General features: G+C 39.3%; 3 protein-coding genes across 3 annotated transcripts; 1 reads left to right on the forward strand and 2 right to left on the reverse strand.

The window, feature by feature from the left end:
• Nucleotides 1-2,535: 2,535 nt before the first annotated feature.
• Nucleotides 2,536-3,378, reverse strand: MELLADRAFT_73687 (uncharacterized protein; the record flags this gene model as incomplete). Its single annotated transcript, XM_007418831.1, has 3 exons — nucleotides 2,536-2,578; nucleotides 2,611-3,049; nucleotides 3,113-3,378. One exon carries the CDS (start codon nucleotides 3,313-3,315, stop codon nucleotides 3,139-3,141), a length of 177 nt encoding a protein of 58 aa, XP_007418893.1.
• Nucleotides 3,379-6,591: 3,213 nt separating this feature from the next.
• On the forward strand, nucleotides 6,592-8,101 carry MELLADRAFT_73688 (uncharacterized protein; the record flags this gene model as incomplete). Its single annotated transcript, XM_007418832.1, has 4 exons — nucleotides 6,592-6,934; nucleotides 7,036-7,142; nucleotides 7,212-7,697; nucleotides 7,770-8,101. 4 exons carry the CDS (start codon nucleotides 6,630-6,632, stop codon nucleotides 7,850-7,852), a joined length of 981 nt encoding a protein of 326 aa, XP_007418894.1.
• A 717-nt stretch (nucleotides 8,102-8,818) lies between these two features.
• MELLADRAFT_46171 (uncharacterized protein) lies at nucleotides 8,819-12,785 on the reverse strand (the record flags this gene model as incomplete). The annotated part of the gene is made up of 11 exons (XM_007418825.1): nucleotides 8,819-9,286; nucleotides 9,374-9,445; nucleotides 9,521-9,737; nucleotides 9,799-10,250; nucleotides 10,344-10,455; nucleotides 10,526-10,615; nucleotides 10,693-10,837; nucleotides 10,909-10,981; nucleotides 11,064-11,133; nucleotides 11,206-11,301; nucleotides 12,282-12,785. 11 exons carry the CDS (start codon nucleotides 12,473-12,475, stop codon nucleotides 9,188-9,190), a joined length of 1,620 nt encoding a protein of 539 aa, XP_007418887.1.
• Nucleotides 12,786-14,372: the final 1,587 nt, after the last annotated feature.

Raw genomic sequence — 14,372 nt, forward strand, 5'->3', positions numbered from 1 at the left:
AAATAATAGTGATATATGATATTGTTTCCAACAGGATTCAACAGTGGCTTACTCGAGTGCGAGTAAAATTGAACTACAGTTGAATTGAATTATTGCAGCGCTTCGCCCAACCCCTAATAACGTGAGTATACGCTTTAAGACCCTTGGATCACGTATGAGGGAACAGAGAAACAGAGCGCCTTTTGAAAGGTAGCGAGGGAGACGTGAAATCTATATTTTGGGCTGAGAATTAACGCCACTTACCATGAACATCGCACCTCTTGCAGAGCAATAAAAATATCTAGCCCTAGATCAAAAGCCCACGAGCTGGCTTGTGCCTCTCATATGTGATGACGAGGCGACATTGATGCTTTGGGATGGAATGATGTAAGAATTGATGAAACAGAATTTTGAGCTCCCTGCATGAGCACCAAGTTATCAGGGTCTCAGGATGATAGCTGTCATTAAACCCTTTCCTGAGATCTATTGTCTTATATATAAACCAGGGACTTTTATTGAATTATGAGTACTCCATAGACTTCTCTCCCGATTCTCAATTATCATTTCCTTACCTCTGGTTAGTATCATTTCTTATCACAGCATATCTTTCACTGTTTTTATAAATTTTACTCCTCATAACCCTTCAGCTACAAACCTACCACGACAATAGATCCTCTTGAAGCTCCTCTCGCATTACAATTTCAACTCAAGATCTGTGATCGTCTTCTTTTACATTTGATACTTGTCAAGCTTGCTTAAACGTCACTTCTACAAATCTTTACACATAAACTGGACATCTCTTCAATCAATTTCAAACGGAATCCAATCCAGACATAAATTTCTTTCATATCTTAACATGCTTATCCAGATACCTTCAATCCAATCTTCTGTCATTCCTTTATTTCTCTTTTTGATTACTCTTGAAGCAAGCTTTGTGACATCATCAAATCCTTTACGATCACAACGAAGATCTGCCGTTCAACCTTACGCACCAAACGGGTTGAACGCCGGCGTTTATCATACCACACTCAAATCTAGTTGCAAAATTCCTCAAGCCACAAAGGTGATTACTGTAGACACACCCATCAAAGTTGGAGCTGGAGAAACATTCGATTGTAAATTAGCTAAGTATCAGCGTACAGATAGAAGTTGTAATTTAGACGTCGAAAGAGGAGGAAATCAAGCTGTTTTCATTCTTCAAGAGGGTGCTACTTTAAAAAATTGTATCTTAGGTTATTCTCAAGAAAGTAAGTTGATCTTAGAATTTCTTTCCAATCGATCATAATCCCAGAATGCTTTCTAATCATAAGATACACTTTTTTCCCCTTCTCTAGGTGTTTATTGTCGTGGTCAATGTACAGTAGAGAATTGTCATTGGTTACAAATTTGTGATGAAGCAATTGCGTTTTATATGCCAAGTGGAAAAGCAACCGTCAATAGTTGCTCATTCTCGAACGCAGGTAACAAGGTGCGCATTGTCTTTTGATTTCAGCTGGATGCTTCACACATTTCATGAACATATATTCATTTGCTTTGATTTTGCTTATCTCTAGGCTTTACAATTCAATGGGTAATTTTGTCTTACGATACATTCCTTAGCTCGGTTCATTTTGTGAGAAAATGGATTAATGTTTTGTAATGATTTCTTTTCATCGTCTCAGGGGAGGAACGGTCACTGTCAATAACTCCTGCTTCAACAACGTGGATATTGCTTATCGGTTAGAATCTCATTAAATCATTGCTCTTTAAAATCTCGCTAATTTTTTGGATATCTTTATTTAGCTCTTGTGGAAAGAAATGCTCAACAGCCAAGAGGGCAGTCGTCTTCAATCATAACACCATCGATGGTGTGAATACCTTTGCTGGATATAATGAAAAGCATGGTGATACTGCGCATATTGCAAGTTCTTCTGGGCAGGCTATCAAGCACATGTGTGAGGCTAAAGATTCAGATACTCCAAAAGGTCACACGCCAGCAGGGTAAGTCAAACATTCAATTTTTAAATCTGAATAGAAGCTTCAAGACGAGCACGCTTTACTGAATCTTTTTCACATTGTATAGGTGCACCTTCGCATGATCAGGGTGCATGTTTCCAGGGTTTCTCAATCTTTCTTAGAATCAATCTTTTGGTGTTGAGTTACAGTCAGATGTTTTCCGGTTTATTGACTAGACTTGATTGATGTGCTTCCAAGATACTACAGGATTGATGATTTATTCATCGCGGCAGATAGATATTGAAATTCATTGATGGTTCTAATTTCTTTTTGTGATAATCTCTAAATCTTTTTTTGATTATTCGATACTCTGATTGCGGTCAATCTTGTACCTAGAGGTTTCAAAGTCTGCTAAATATACAAAAACTCCAGGAGTATGTAGATGAATTGTTCTGTTCAAGACGTCTACCGCTTAAAGCCTACTAAAGTCTGACGACACGGTCTAGACTCTAAACACCCAAGGCTTAGGAGGCATGTCATTGACAGCATTTTGACCAATGTAAAAGATTTTTTGGAAATTTACCTTGATGAGTGTTATGACCTAGAACAGGGTGATAATTTGACAAAGAACATCGTGGTATAAATTGCAAACTTGGTATAATTCCTTCCGTCCAAACACTATCTTTCGTTTCATTCCTTCCGTCCAAACACTATCTTTCGTTTCACAAAACAAGTAAAAGAAATAGAAACTTATAAAATGCACACACACACAAAGAGATTCTAATTGATTGCAAACTTTTAAAAAAAATCATATTCAAGAAACACGTATACTTTCCTTCACGATACAAACTACATCCTAAATTGTTTCAAAAAACTTGATCCTTGCTATCATGATCTGTTCATTACTAAGAACATCAAAGCATGATATTTCACCCAATCAGCAGGCCGATATGCAATATTATACTTTTTTATCCAAACATGACACGTATCAGGTTTGAATTGGTCATCGAGAAAAATCGGGAATTGGTATCATCACTGGTGTCGTTATCAAATTTTCATAGTTATGGGTCGTTTCTTATAGATATATTCATTCACAGGACTTTATGAATGACTTGATCAAAAGACAAAATGAAGATCGAAAAGAAAGTAAGATGAGCAAATCAGATGAAGGAATTTAACAAAGCTTTGAATTACATACCAAAGATAAAATCAAAGTCTTCATGATCACCAAAACCCAGCTCCCTTTGTCCTGATTCCCTTCGCTTGATTTAACTGAGCTCGATGCTGTCCGAATCCACGTGGAGTCGGTTGATCAAGATTTCTTGCACTATTGTTCTGACGTGGATCTCGATTCTGCTTGAAACTCAATTCAGGATCATCTTTCCCCATTCCGATGATCATGGGCCGAGCAGAAGTAGAATCATGCGACTTTCCAAAATCTAAACTTCTACCTTTCCCTTTGATCGGTTGTTGTGATTCAGGTCGGCTCCGATCGATCAACATAGATCGCTGTTGACGTCTTAATCCTTCTGGATGATTGTGTTTTCTAAAGAGTCGATTGAATTGTGCTTGCATCGGTCTGAGTTTGAGTTTCGTTGGTTGTAGCGCCAGTTCCTCTGCTGCAGACGAGGGTGTGTTAGGCCCGTTGTAGTCTTGCGTGCTCTCTGATTCTCCTCCGCCACCTGCTGCTCGACTAGTCACACTATCCCTACTACCTCTTCGACTATTATTGGCTTGTAGGGCACTCAGAAAGCTTTTGACTCGTTTTAGGCTGCTCATGCTTCGTTTGCCCGTACTGCTGGCAACACTGCTTCCGCCAGTCTTCGGTCTGTTCTTGGTCAGTTTCGATGGCCGCCTATTCAACTGTTCGAAATCAGTCCGAGGTGGAGGATAAGATGATGATGCAATCGAAACATGGCTAGTTGAAGGATTTCCACTTAGTTGATTATCTCTACGGAGGTCTATGAAGCTTTGAGGCGTTTGACTATTTCTTGGCATCCGTTCTTGAAACTGAGATACCGGTATCCCATGCCCTCCAGAAGCTTGTGATGGTATACGGGGGCTTGGAAATGGGATGGCTGCCGATTGCGTATTTGGATAGACCGGATGAGCTGGTTGAGATGAGAGCTGGTTATAAGGGTGATGACTCCAATTAGACTTCAGCTGCTCTTCCTCTTGAGCTTGTACCCAGGCTCTGGTATCCGGTACAGGAAGCTTCACAGGTTTACTGTTCTGCCTTTCGTCTTCATCATTTGAAAGCTGTCTGATGTTTTGTTGATTGATAGGAGAAGTGGGTGGAGGATATGGATTTATCTCCGGATTGTAGACTATTGGTTTGAAATGATATGATGTAGAGGCTTCAGGTTGATGTTGGTCATGATTTGGCTGGTAGTGATGATCTGGATACCGATCTGGTTGAATCGAGTTCAGCTCTAACGGTCGATTGTTTGCCTGATCATAATTTGGCCGTCTTTGATCAGACATCATGAGCGGATCAACAAAAGACTCAACCATTGGATCTGATCCACTTCCATTCGTGAGTGGGGCTTTCCCTTTATGGTCCGATGGGTTCGAATTTGGCTTGGGTTCCAGGTTTGATTCGTTTTGAAACTTCTGAGGATCAGGTGGGTGATTGAAAGAATCTTTCAAGTCACTATAGTTTTGGTCATCAAGTGCTAAGATATTCGACTCCTGTTTTTTATGCTGATGATGCTGTGGATTCGAGGATGTTGGCAAGGTAGGATTGTGTTGATATGGCTCTGGTGATGGTACAAAGCGTTTGGGTGAATCTGGGTTCACAACTTTCGGTTGATCATCAGTTGTCAAGTTGATTGCTCCATGTCGTTCGTGAGCTTGGAGAAGGTAATCGATTTGAGAATGATGCTTATTCCTGCGTGATTTGATTTGTTTGTGAGTGGCGTTGGGATCTAATGAAGCTTGAATCATAGCCTCTTGAGCTCTATGTTATGCAAAAAGACGAAAGACAAGGGGACACAAAAAAAGGCAAGAGAAAAGAAGAAACAAGAAAAGAGTTTAGTGGAAACAGTCACAAAAAAAACCCCTGAGGAATTTTGCTCTGTGATTTTTGCAGATAATGTGAGGTATAATTGCAAGGACAAAAATGCGGTGTAGCGGAAGACTGCAGGATTAAAAGCTCCAAGGGGTACAAGACGGAAATCACTGCGATGGGTCGGGTGGAACTAACTTTGAAATGACACTGGCTTCCCAATTGAGAGCAGCTAAGACGGCACCTGGATTGATAAATCGAAAAGTAAGATAAGAATTGAATTAGTGATTTTATGCTAGATGAAGAAAATGATTTGAAATGAAAACGTACCATCATATGAAGTCGATCGATTGATGAGTTTAATTGCACCGGCAAAGGCACGAAAACACCTTTGTATCATCCAAAATCAAAACAGAATCAAAGATCAGCCTGGAATGAATGAAATCAAGGAATAGAAAGATAGCTAACCTCAATAAGTAATCTCTTTTAACATTATCCTGATGTACAGCACCCAATGAAAGCAAATGATCCAGTTCATCTACAAGTTGATGTACCATTTCAGTTTTATGTTCAGGATCCCTAAAAGTCCGAACTTCTAAAGAATTCAAAGCTGATAATCTAAGGATTTCTTTTCTAAGATCATTTCCATATTTGTTTTTGAGTAAAGTTAAAGATTGAATGAAATTTGATTTTAATTCGATGGGTTGAAGTGAGAACCAATTGAGAGCGTTTGAATTGGATTGAAGTGATAAGATCAAGTAATCGAGTTTAAGTTGATCATCTTGATCTGATATGTTTTGAGTTTTAAACCAAGAGATTAATTTGAGTTGATGTAAATCCCAAGAATCATGAAGGTGACCATTGAAGCTTGGTAAAGGTGTTGAAGTTGAGCTTGAAGTTGAAATCGTCATTTTCAAAACCAATCGATCGAATGTAGTATTGACTCTTGCCTCTAAAGGAAATTAGTTGTTGCCTATCACCAGTTGCTTCTTTCAAAAGATCAAGTTGAGGAAATATACAAAATGAACTAATGAAAACAAAGTAGAGATGAGATTTTATAGCGAAGAAATAGAAGAAAGAAGTCAAGTAAAGAAGTCAAGAGAAGAAATCCAAAGAAAAGAAACTTCAGCAAACAAGTAAACAACAAGTCAACAACTCATCAAACTTCAAATCTACACTCTACATTCTACATACACATGTCACAATCTAATCACGTGACCCCTTTTCACCGCGCAATTTCCCCCTTTTTCCTCTTTCCACCCTCAATTAAGCCGATCAAGACTTCAAAGTTCGAAGCTGTCAAATCTAAATCAAATCTTTGGGCGAAATTCCAGGAAATAAACTTCAATAAAAAGATGGTGACAAACTCCGAACTATATTTTGTACATATGAACCCCACCCAACCTGACGCGTTATTTGTTTTTGAATCACTTCGGAAGTTTTTGGAGATGGTAGAAAGAAAGAATCAAAGAATATTGGAATGAACGATTGATGATTGAAAAATTGATTCATAAAACTTTCTTCGGATCTACAAAGTAAACAAAGTGAAAGAATGGATTGCTTCAAACAATCTGGGAAATGTTGTTTTGAGAGTAAACTACAGTTTTATAAAAGTGATCTCGATCAAACCAAGGATATCTTTCATTCTCATCAGTAACACGGACAACAACAAGAACAACAATCTTCGCATCCGATCGCAAGAACCACCATGACATTCCTCAAGGCCATCGATCAATGGTTCTCAAATCTAACCACAAATTCAATCTCAACTTACTTTCCAATCTCAACTTTTACTTTACTTCATTCGATTCGAGTGGCTTATCTATATCATTCAGTATTACAATCACAAGGCTTTAAAGTAGGTATCAAATCAAATCAAGTTTCATTCTTACAAGCCAGTTTGGTTTCCACAACTTTAGTCATCAGTGGTACGACGATGGCTTCGGTTTTGAAAGGTGAACCATGGGGTTTGTTTGCCGATCAAGGTGCTGGTTATATGGTTTCGGCTTATATGTAAAAACAATTTATGAAATCTTATATTTCACATTCTTTGAATTTTTTACTTTTTGATGAATTGATTTCTTTTTTTCCCCACATTCGTTTCTCAAAAATAGGTTAAGTGCTATGGGAATGAAATGGTTACATCCTATTCTATCTAGCTTACCAGAAGATCCATTAAAAGTTTTATGTTTCTTGATTGATGGTTTTGCAACCACTTTTGGTCAGTCTTCTTTTGGCTCAAGTTGATTGATCTTTCAATTTCACTGATTCAATCTATTGGAAAGATTAGGTACATTGACCCTAGGATTAAAACCAGTGCTTCAAAATCCTCAAATGACATCAAAGACAACCGGTCCATTAGCTTTACCTACCTTAATCTTACCACTCTTATGTGGTTCAGGTGCTTCGATCTTAGTCCCATTCTTTGGTCTCTTGAAACCTAAATTCTCTTTCACTCATCCTGGATTCTTATCTGAACGTTTACCGGTGGATTTCTGGGGCACTTTTCTCATCACGGCTATCTATGGTACCATTGTGGATGGTAGGGGTGTGATCTTTGGTAATTTAAGATCTTTGTTATCTATCATTGGAATTGGTAATAATTTTAAACAAACAGAAGCTTGGATGGGATCAGAGGATGCACATGTGTTATGTTCTTTGATCTTATCAGGGGTTTATATCGTCAATGAGTTTGGTCCGGGTATCTTCCTTGGTCCTTTGATTCCTTCAAAACCTATGAAGACTCGAGCACCAAGATCGAATATGGAAAAACCTAGTCAGACTCTCTCTTGTGATTATTTTCCGAAATAAGCCAATTATTGACGATTTTCTCATACTCAAATTGTAGGAAATATGGCCGTCACCACTGGTTATGCTACAGCACAACCAATTCCTGCTCATGAATTGAAAAAAGTAAAAGAAAAACAATAAGTTTATTCAAAGTTTCATACTATCTATCATCCTCCGTTAAAACTCATCAACTTTTACGATCCACGAGAAATCTGTCACGAATCACTGAATGTTTCTTCAAAAAATCCTTTCTAATCAAACCTCTGCGGGTCTCATTCTATCTCAGCGCAAGAGTATTTTGGTTTGTTGTATTCATTTTCTTCAATGTACCCTATATGATCCTACGAAAAGAACAAAAATTGCAAGAAAAAATATTTTTTGAACCTCTTGAGTACCATATGTTGAGCGGGCCTCATGTGCCAAGCAGTAAAATGTATGACTTGCGCTGCCCATTCACATTACAAAAGCACAGCCAATGTACCAGCCGCCAAGAAGCAAGTAATTGTTGGGCAATGCCACACAGAGTGTACTTATACTGGGATAAATGTCAGCCAAACCTTTCAATCCCATCACACAGGGATATGAACGCATCCTAATCACCAAGCAAGTGGCTTACAATGGAAAGCTGATGACAGTACTGATGGTGAAAACCGATGTGTCAATGATGTTTGAGATTGATCATTTGTATGAGGAGATATCAAGTCATCAAAAATTATCATCTCTCCTTTGTTGCCGCCAGGTGCACCGTAAATAGCACACTGATCAGCACAAAACCACATGTGTGATCATAGCTTTCTAGGACCTCCTTGATATATCAACTTATATCTATCTGTTGATTGGGATCATTCTAAGCCAACTCATGATGTGGCATCTCATTCTCCAAAAATATCCCCATCAATCATCCACAATGTCTTTGCCCTATGCCACGTTGTGCATCCAATCTTATCACTTGTCTTGGTACTACTACCATCTGAGGTAGACCAAGCAATGTCACATCTCTTCTTCTCACACGTATCCAACTCTTGACATCCAGACAACAATTCCTCAAGAGTTGGTGTCAGCCAATACCTCATCGCCGTATAACAGGTTCTCGGATATTTTTGTCTTGGTTGGTAACATCTTGGGTAGCTACATATCTTCTCAAGTCTTTTCATACTCTACTCAGATCAATTTGACAAAACCTACGCAAAGCGTCCGAAAAAATATGACGAAAAACCTTCTGATCAGTTTAGGAAGGTTATCCACTACCCATAACTTCTGCCTATCACATAACAAGATCAATCACTGTGACATACGTCTCTAACAGAAAAGTTCTTGTGTCATGCAATTGAAAACCAGACTTTGAACGGCTGTAAGTTTTAAAGAGAATAAGTAAAACAAAGAGATAAAGGAAATAGAATGTATCGGTTGAATTAAAATTATGTTGTGTATGGGTACCCTTCTCTCGCTTCCCAACACCATTACTTTTCTGATCATTCACACTTGAGTAATCGTGCCTTCGTCAAGTCTAGCTTTGGTCATCGCTGCAATGATCGCACTTCCTACCCCTGAACCATCTTCTGCATGATATGTTTTCTGCATCATCAAAGCCCCCCACACAAACAAATGTCTATCAGTCAAATGTGACATAGGTGCGAGAGAGAGGAATGAGAGAGAACTGACAATTCCTCGACCCTTTTCACCAAATATATCGACGAGGGCTTGATGCAATCGTTCAGGGAATTGGGGGTATTTCTGTAGGGGGATCAGTAGCGTTGCGCTGGTTCAGGAGCCACTCTGCGCGTCTGGTTGCAGAATGAAATGACAAACATTGTATAAACTACCATCAGTGGCTACACCGCAGCCAGCGTCCAACATTCCAGTCTTGGAGACAATAGCGGCGATTCCACATGCTGACAATCTGGCACTACGAGTGCCGATGAGTTGAGCTAATCGGCGGAAAAATTGACGTTCAGAAATCGTGGTATCCAACATGAAGAAATGAGTAAAGAGGCCAGTGACAGTCAAGAGTTCTTCCGTCGGGTCACTGTATAACGTACGACATATCAATAAATTTGTATCCTATAAAGAGAAGAAGAAAGCCAAACCTTTCGATCAAGCTCAAGAACGCAGTATCGAAACAAAAGCTCTTTTCGATTTTATAGGTATTCTGGCCCAAGAACAAGATACCTTCCTCAATCATCTCAACCACAATCAACCGAAAGATCTCACCCAAGTACAACCCAGCAATCATCTTTTCAAATGCTTGTTCACCAGGCTTATTGGAAGTTTCATCAATGATCAGATCATACTTGGTTCGAGGTAAATGCTCATGTTTCTCGCTATCGAATGCACCCCATTCACAATTGATTGCCATCTCAGCGTCAGGAGGGAGTCCAAGATGGGCGATCTTGGGGATGTTGGAAATTTTCTCCATGTAAGCCGCATTGCAGCCTGTACCAAAGATCACGCCAATACGGGTCGAAGGATCTACATAGGATGATGCGATGAGCGTGCCAGTGGTATCATTGATCAAAGCCGTGAGTTTGATGGGTACGTTCTGTGATGAAGCAAAAATTTCGAGTTGATAGAAGCACGCTTGTGTAAGGATTGATCTGGTAGATAAATCTTAATCAAGGAAATTATATCATACGTGTTTCTTCAATGCCTTTGCAAACATCTCGCCCACATCATGTCCCTCCACGTTGGGGTTACCAAACCCTTTGGTCCATCGCAGGAGTTCTCCATGATCAATCCGCTTTTGACTGAGATGATCGATAAAATGAGCATCAGCCATTTACGTCTGATTGAGATATCGAAAGCCAGAAAACACACATGCAAGGATAACTGAACGTAAACCCTAAGGCGATCTCTTCTTCAAGTTGCAGGTTACCGGCCTCATCGGCATATTGGTCGTAAATAAATCTATTGTGACACATAAATGAACGTATACCTCAATTATTTTACGATCTTCAGATGACTGGCATAAAAAGGATTCATACGTGTGTAAACATTCTGCGCAAAAGTCGAACAATTTCTCGCCTTCCTGTTGCTTTTGTTCTTCAGTTAGTTTGTACTTTGCTTGGGTGATTTCAAACTTTCCTTCGCCTTCTAATTCAACATGACAAACTCTCAAATTTGTTCCACCTAGAAGATTATTAAGATCAGTATAGAAACATGGTCAAGAAATAAGTAGAAGAGACAGTCTCGAGTCTTACCTAAATCTACGGCGAGATAAGGACCAGTCTCTTTGCCTGAGGGCCAGCCAAAGACATAGGTAGGTATCATGGGCTAAGGCGAGTGGCGATCAAGCAAATGATTAGCAGGTGTCAAGAAAAAGAGCTGAAAACCATGTACAAAACCCAAAACTTACGACAGCTTGTCCATTTTCTTTGAGACCAATTTCAAGAGTGTCAATAAACGCATCGACAATCATCCTCATCCTGTGGTCATTCCGCAAAGTGTAAGAAATCAAATAGCCTGAAATTGTGGAAAAGAGTGGATTGACGGTTTACCTTTGGGGAGTAACCGTGAAGAGATGCTCAAACTTGCGCAAATAGTCTGCCATTTGCATCTTTGTCGCATGTGGAAGTTCAGCATTCTCGTGAGTTCTATGATAGAGTGGTGTGTGAGAAGGATGGTAGTCGGAACCATGATGTGAGTGACGAATGAGTGGAATTCGAACAGATGCCGGCAAAGAGGTGGTGGTCATAGATCGACGGTTTGATCGAGAAGATGCATGATTTGTGAGAAGCCGATTGATATGTGAAGTGCCATTAGTAGGCGAACAGTCGTTGAAGAGTGGTTTGTGACGAAGAGCGGTGGCAAAAGGAGTTGAGAGGTCGAGGGTATCAGATGGAGTGATCGATTGAGTTGAGTTGGAGGTTGAAGGGGTACAGAGTGGAGTTTGATCGAATGCAGACGGAAGGTCAACGGAAGGGGTGGCGAGAGGTACAGCGGAATGAGGCATGATGCGAGTTGAGAAACAAATGTTTAGAAATCAGTGTCAGTGGTATAATACTTATCACCAATGAGCTGGTCAAGCGGTAAAAGGTAATAAGGAGTCTGATGATCTAGCCGAATGCCAAATTCAAAAGGAATCCAAAGAAAACCAAAGAAGGAAATCAAGACGGAAATCCAAGCAGAAAGCTCAAATCGATCGAAACCAATGGCTGAATCAGAACCAACGATCCAACCCGCATCATGGAGCGAAAGCACTTGAGTCCATAAAATACAAGGATATTAAGGATATCTTAATTGGATAAGTTGTTATCATACAAATTCAATCGATTTCAACCATCGATTGAAATCGATGGATTCGTTAAGGTCAACCAGCTTGAACCCACCGGCATGTGGATGTGAAGAGTTTGTACAGTCTTTCTAGGATGATATTGGTCGACTGTATGTAAACTGCAGTACAGTCTTAATCAGGTCAGTTGAGTCGTGGGGAGAAGAAGAAGGAATCTGGCTGTCTAGGATTATAAAGCCAAGCTCAGAGAAAAGCGAGATGTTACCCGATGAGTGTTTAGGATGATAGATGGATGAAAGGAATTGAAGATAAAAGAAGGACAGATAAAGAAGATTCAAATACCTAGTATGAACTACGATTGAACCTCTACCATCAGCTAAACTTCGACTACCACTACGTCTTCTGATGGTAACACTCTTTCGAGTATTAGGATCGAATCCATGAGGATGATGATGATGATGTTGATGAGCAGCTGTTTGTGATTTTGAATGATTTGAGTTAGAATGATTAGCAGTACTTGAATTGGAGGTAGTCATCTCTTTTTTTGTTTAGTATTTGAAAGGGTTTAAGTTTGAAATGATCGGGTAAAGAAATCCAAATGCTTTTGTAGTTATTTTGTATTTTGAGATTGAGATATGGAATGATGAGATTGTAAGTTGAAGGAAGTTTGATTGATTGATTGATTGATTGATGGTTAGGTTGAGATTGATCAAGTCTTTTGAGACAGAAGGGATCCTAAACTGATGGATGGATGGATGATTTTAATTTTACTTCTGTGTTTTGAGATCTTGATATTTACAGGATGATATCTTAAATGAAGTTTAATATCGTAGCAGTAGTACTCTGATCAACTTTTTACTTGTCTCAATCAGTTTTCTCTCTTTTATCGTTCTTGAAGATGGTTGGGGTTCATACAAACTCAATTATTAGGACTTTTTTAATATCCTAGATTAATATAAATCTCCTTATCCTTATATCGCACACTATATGAGATGACCTTAACACCTTCTCATCGTAATCACTACCAACACTGATCTGATCTTTCAATTTCATTTGCTCAACTTTCTCAGCTTTGATCTGCTTTGATGCTTCTTATCTTTGATCATCATCATCAAATGTGAAAAATCAATTGCAACTACCAGGACGATCTTGGACTGAGCAGGATGCTCTACAATTGTATCCAGTGAGCTTTCTGTCATTCCATTTATTCCATTTCCATAAGTATAACGAGTTCCTCAGAGTCATCACAGCAAAATTCTCGATCAACCATGCTTGAAGTTACACAGCGTATTGAACTTGAATGCTGTCGAGAAAGCAGTGTTGACGTATGTACATGACTCACAGTGGTAATACGGCTAATACGGTGCTCATTTCTGTGTACAAGAAAGTCTCCAATCATGTGGGCTCCGGGAACCATCCTCGACTTGATCCTATTCGAGATAGCAAACTGAAAAATGAAGCTGAAGGGTTCGAAGCTGTACTCATCTGTCCAAATTCATCATGACTTCAATTTATGCTATGAGCGGTTATTACTGCATTTTCACAATAGGATTTCGAGGACTGGCAATTTGAGCAACTCAAATGTGTTAAATTATGTTTAGAAAACTCTGAGGGCGGTTCAAGTCAATAGTTGCGATCCACCTGTTTGCAGAGTCGCGATCAGTCTTTTTAGGGTTGTCCGATCCTTAAAATTCCTGATCGCGACTCTGCGAACGCACTTATAATTAGGTTTTATGGCTTTACCTTTTCAGGTACACCGTCTGCGAATGCGCCTTTTTTTCCTTGCTTTTTTAATTGTCTCTTGTTTTTGTCAGGAATTTTTTTTTTTTTCATCAATTTGTTTTAATGAAAATACGCGTTTGACGCACCACGAGTGGAACACCAAAAAAAAAACCAAAGAAAAAAAAGGTTTTTTTTGGTCCTTCGCACCGGATTTTTTTACGATGCCACGGCAGAGAATTATAAATTTTAAGACAACTAAGCAGATCGCAAAATGGTGAACCACCTCTAAAGGTGGTTCACCAACTTTAAATTTTACTTAAAATTTAAAGCCCCCGAACTAAATGTAAAACTTAAAAAAGGGCTGTAAAAGGGCTACTTGAACCGCCCTATTCTGAACGACGTTTCTAATTTTTCTTTGGATAGCTGAGAACTATCTTATGACCTTGAAAATTATGGAAATCAGTGAATGGATCCTCTCGACGTTCCCAAAACTCATGGAAGTTTTGATATGTCTTGATATCTTGACCATGCATCCTGCAAGTCACTTCTGACAGCATGGAGACTCCTGAGTCCTGATCGTGAAGCTGCCTCTTGGTAGCTGTAGGTGGATATACATATTGTAACTCCTGGAACAACTCTGGGCACCACTGTGATCACAAACAAACATGGGAACTCGTGCAAAGATGACACCATACATCTTTATTGATATTC

Source organism: Melampsora larici-populina (genome assembly GCF_000204055.1).
Source record: "Melampsora larici-populina 98AG31 unplaced genomic scaffold MELLAscaffold_108, whole genome shotgun sequence".
Taxonomy (NCBI): domain Eukaryota; kingdom Fungi; phylum Basidiomycota; class Pucciniomycetes; order Pucciniales; family Melampsoraceae; genus Melampsora; species Melampsora laricis-populina.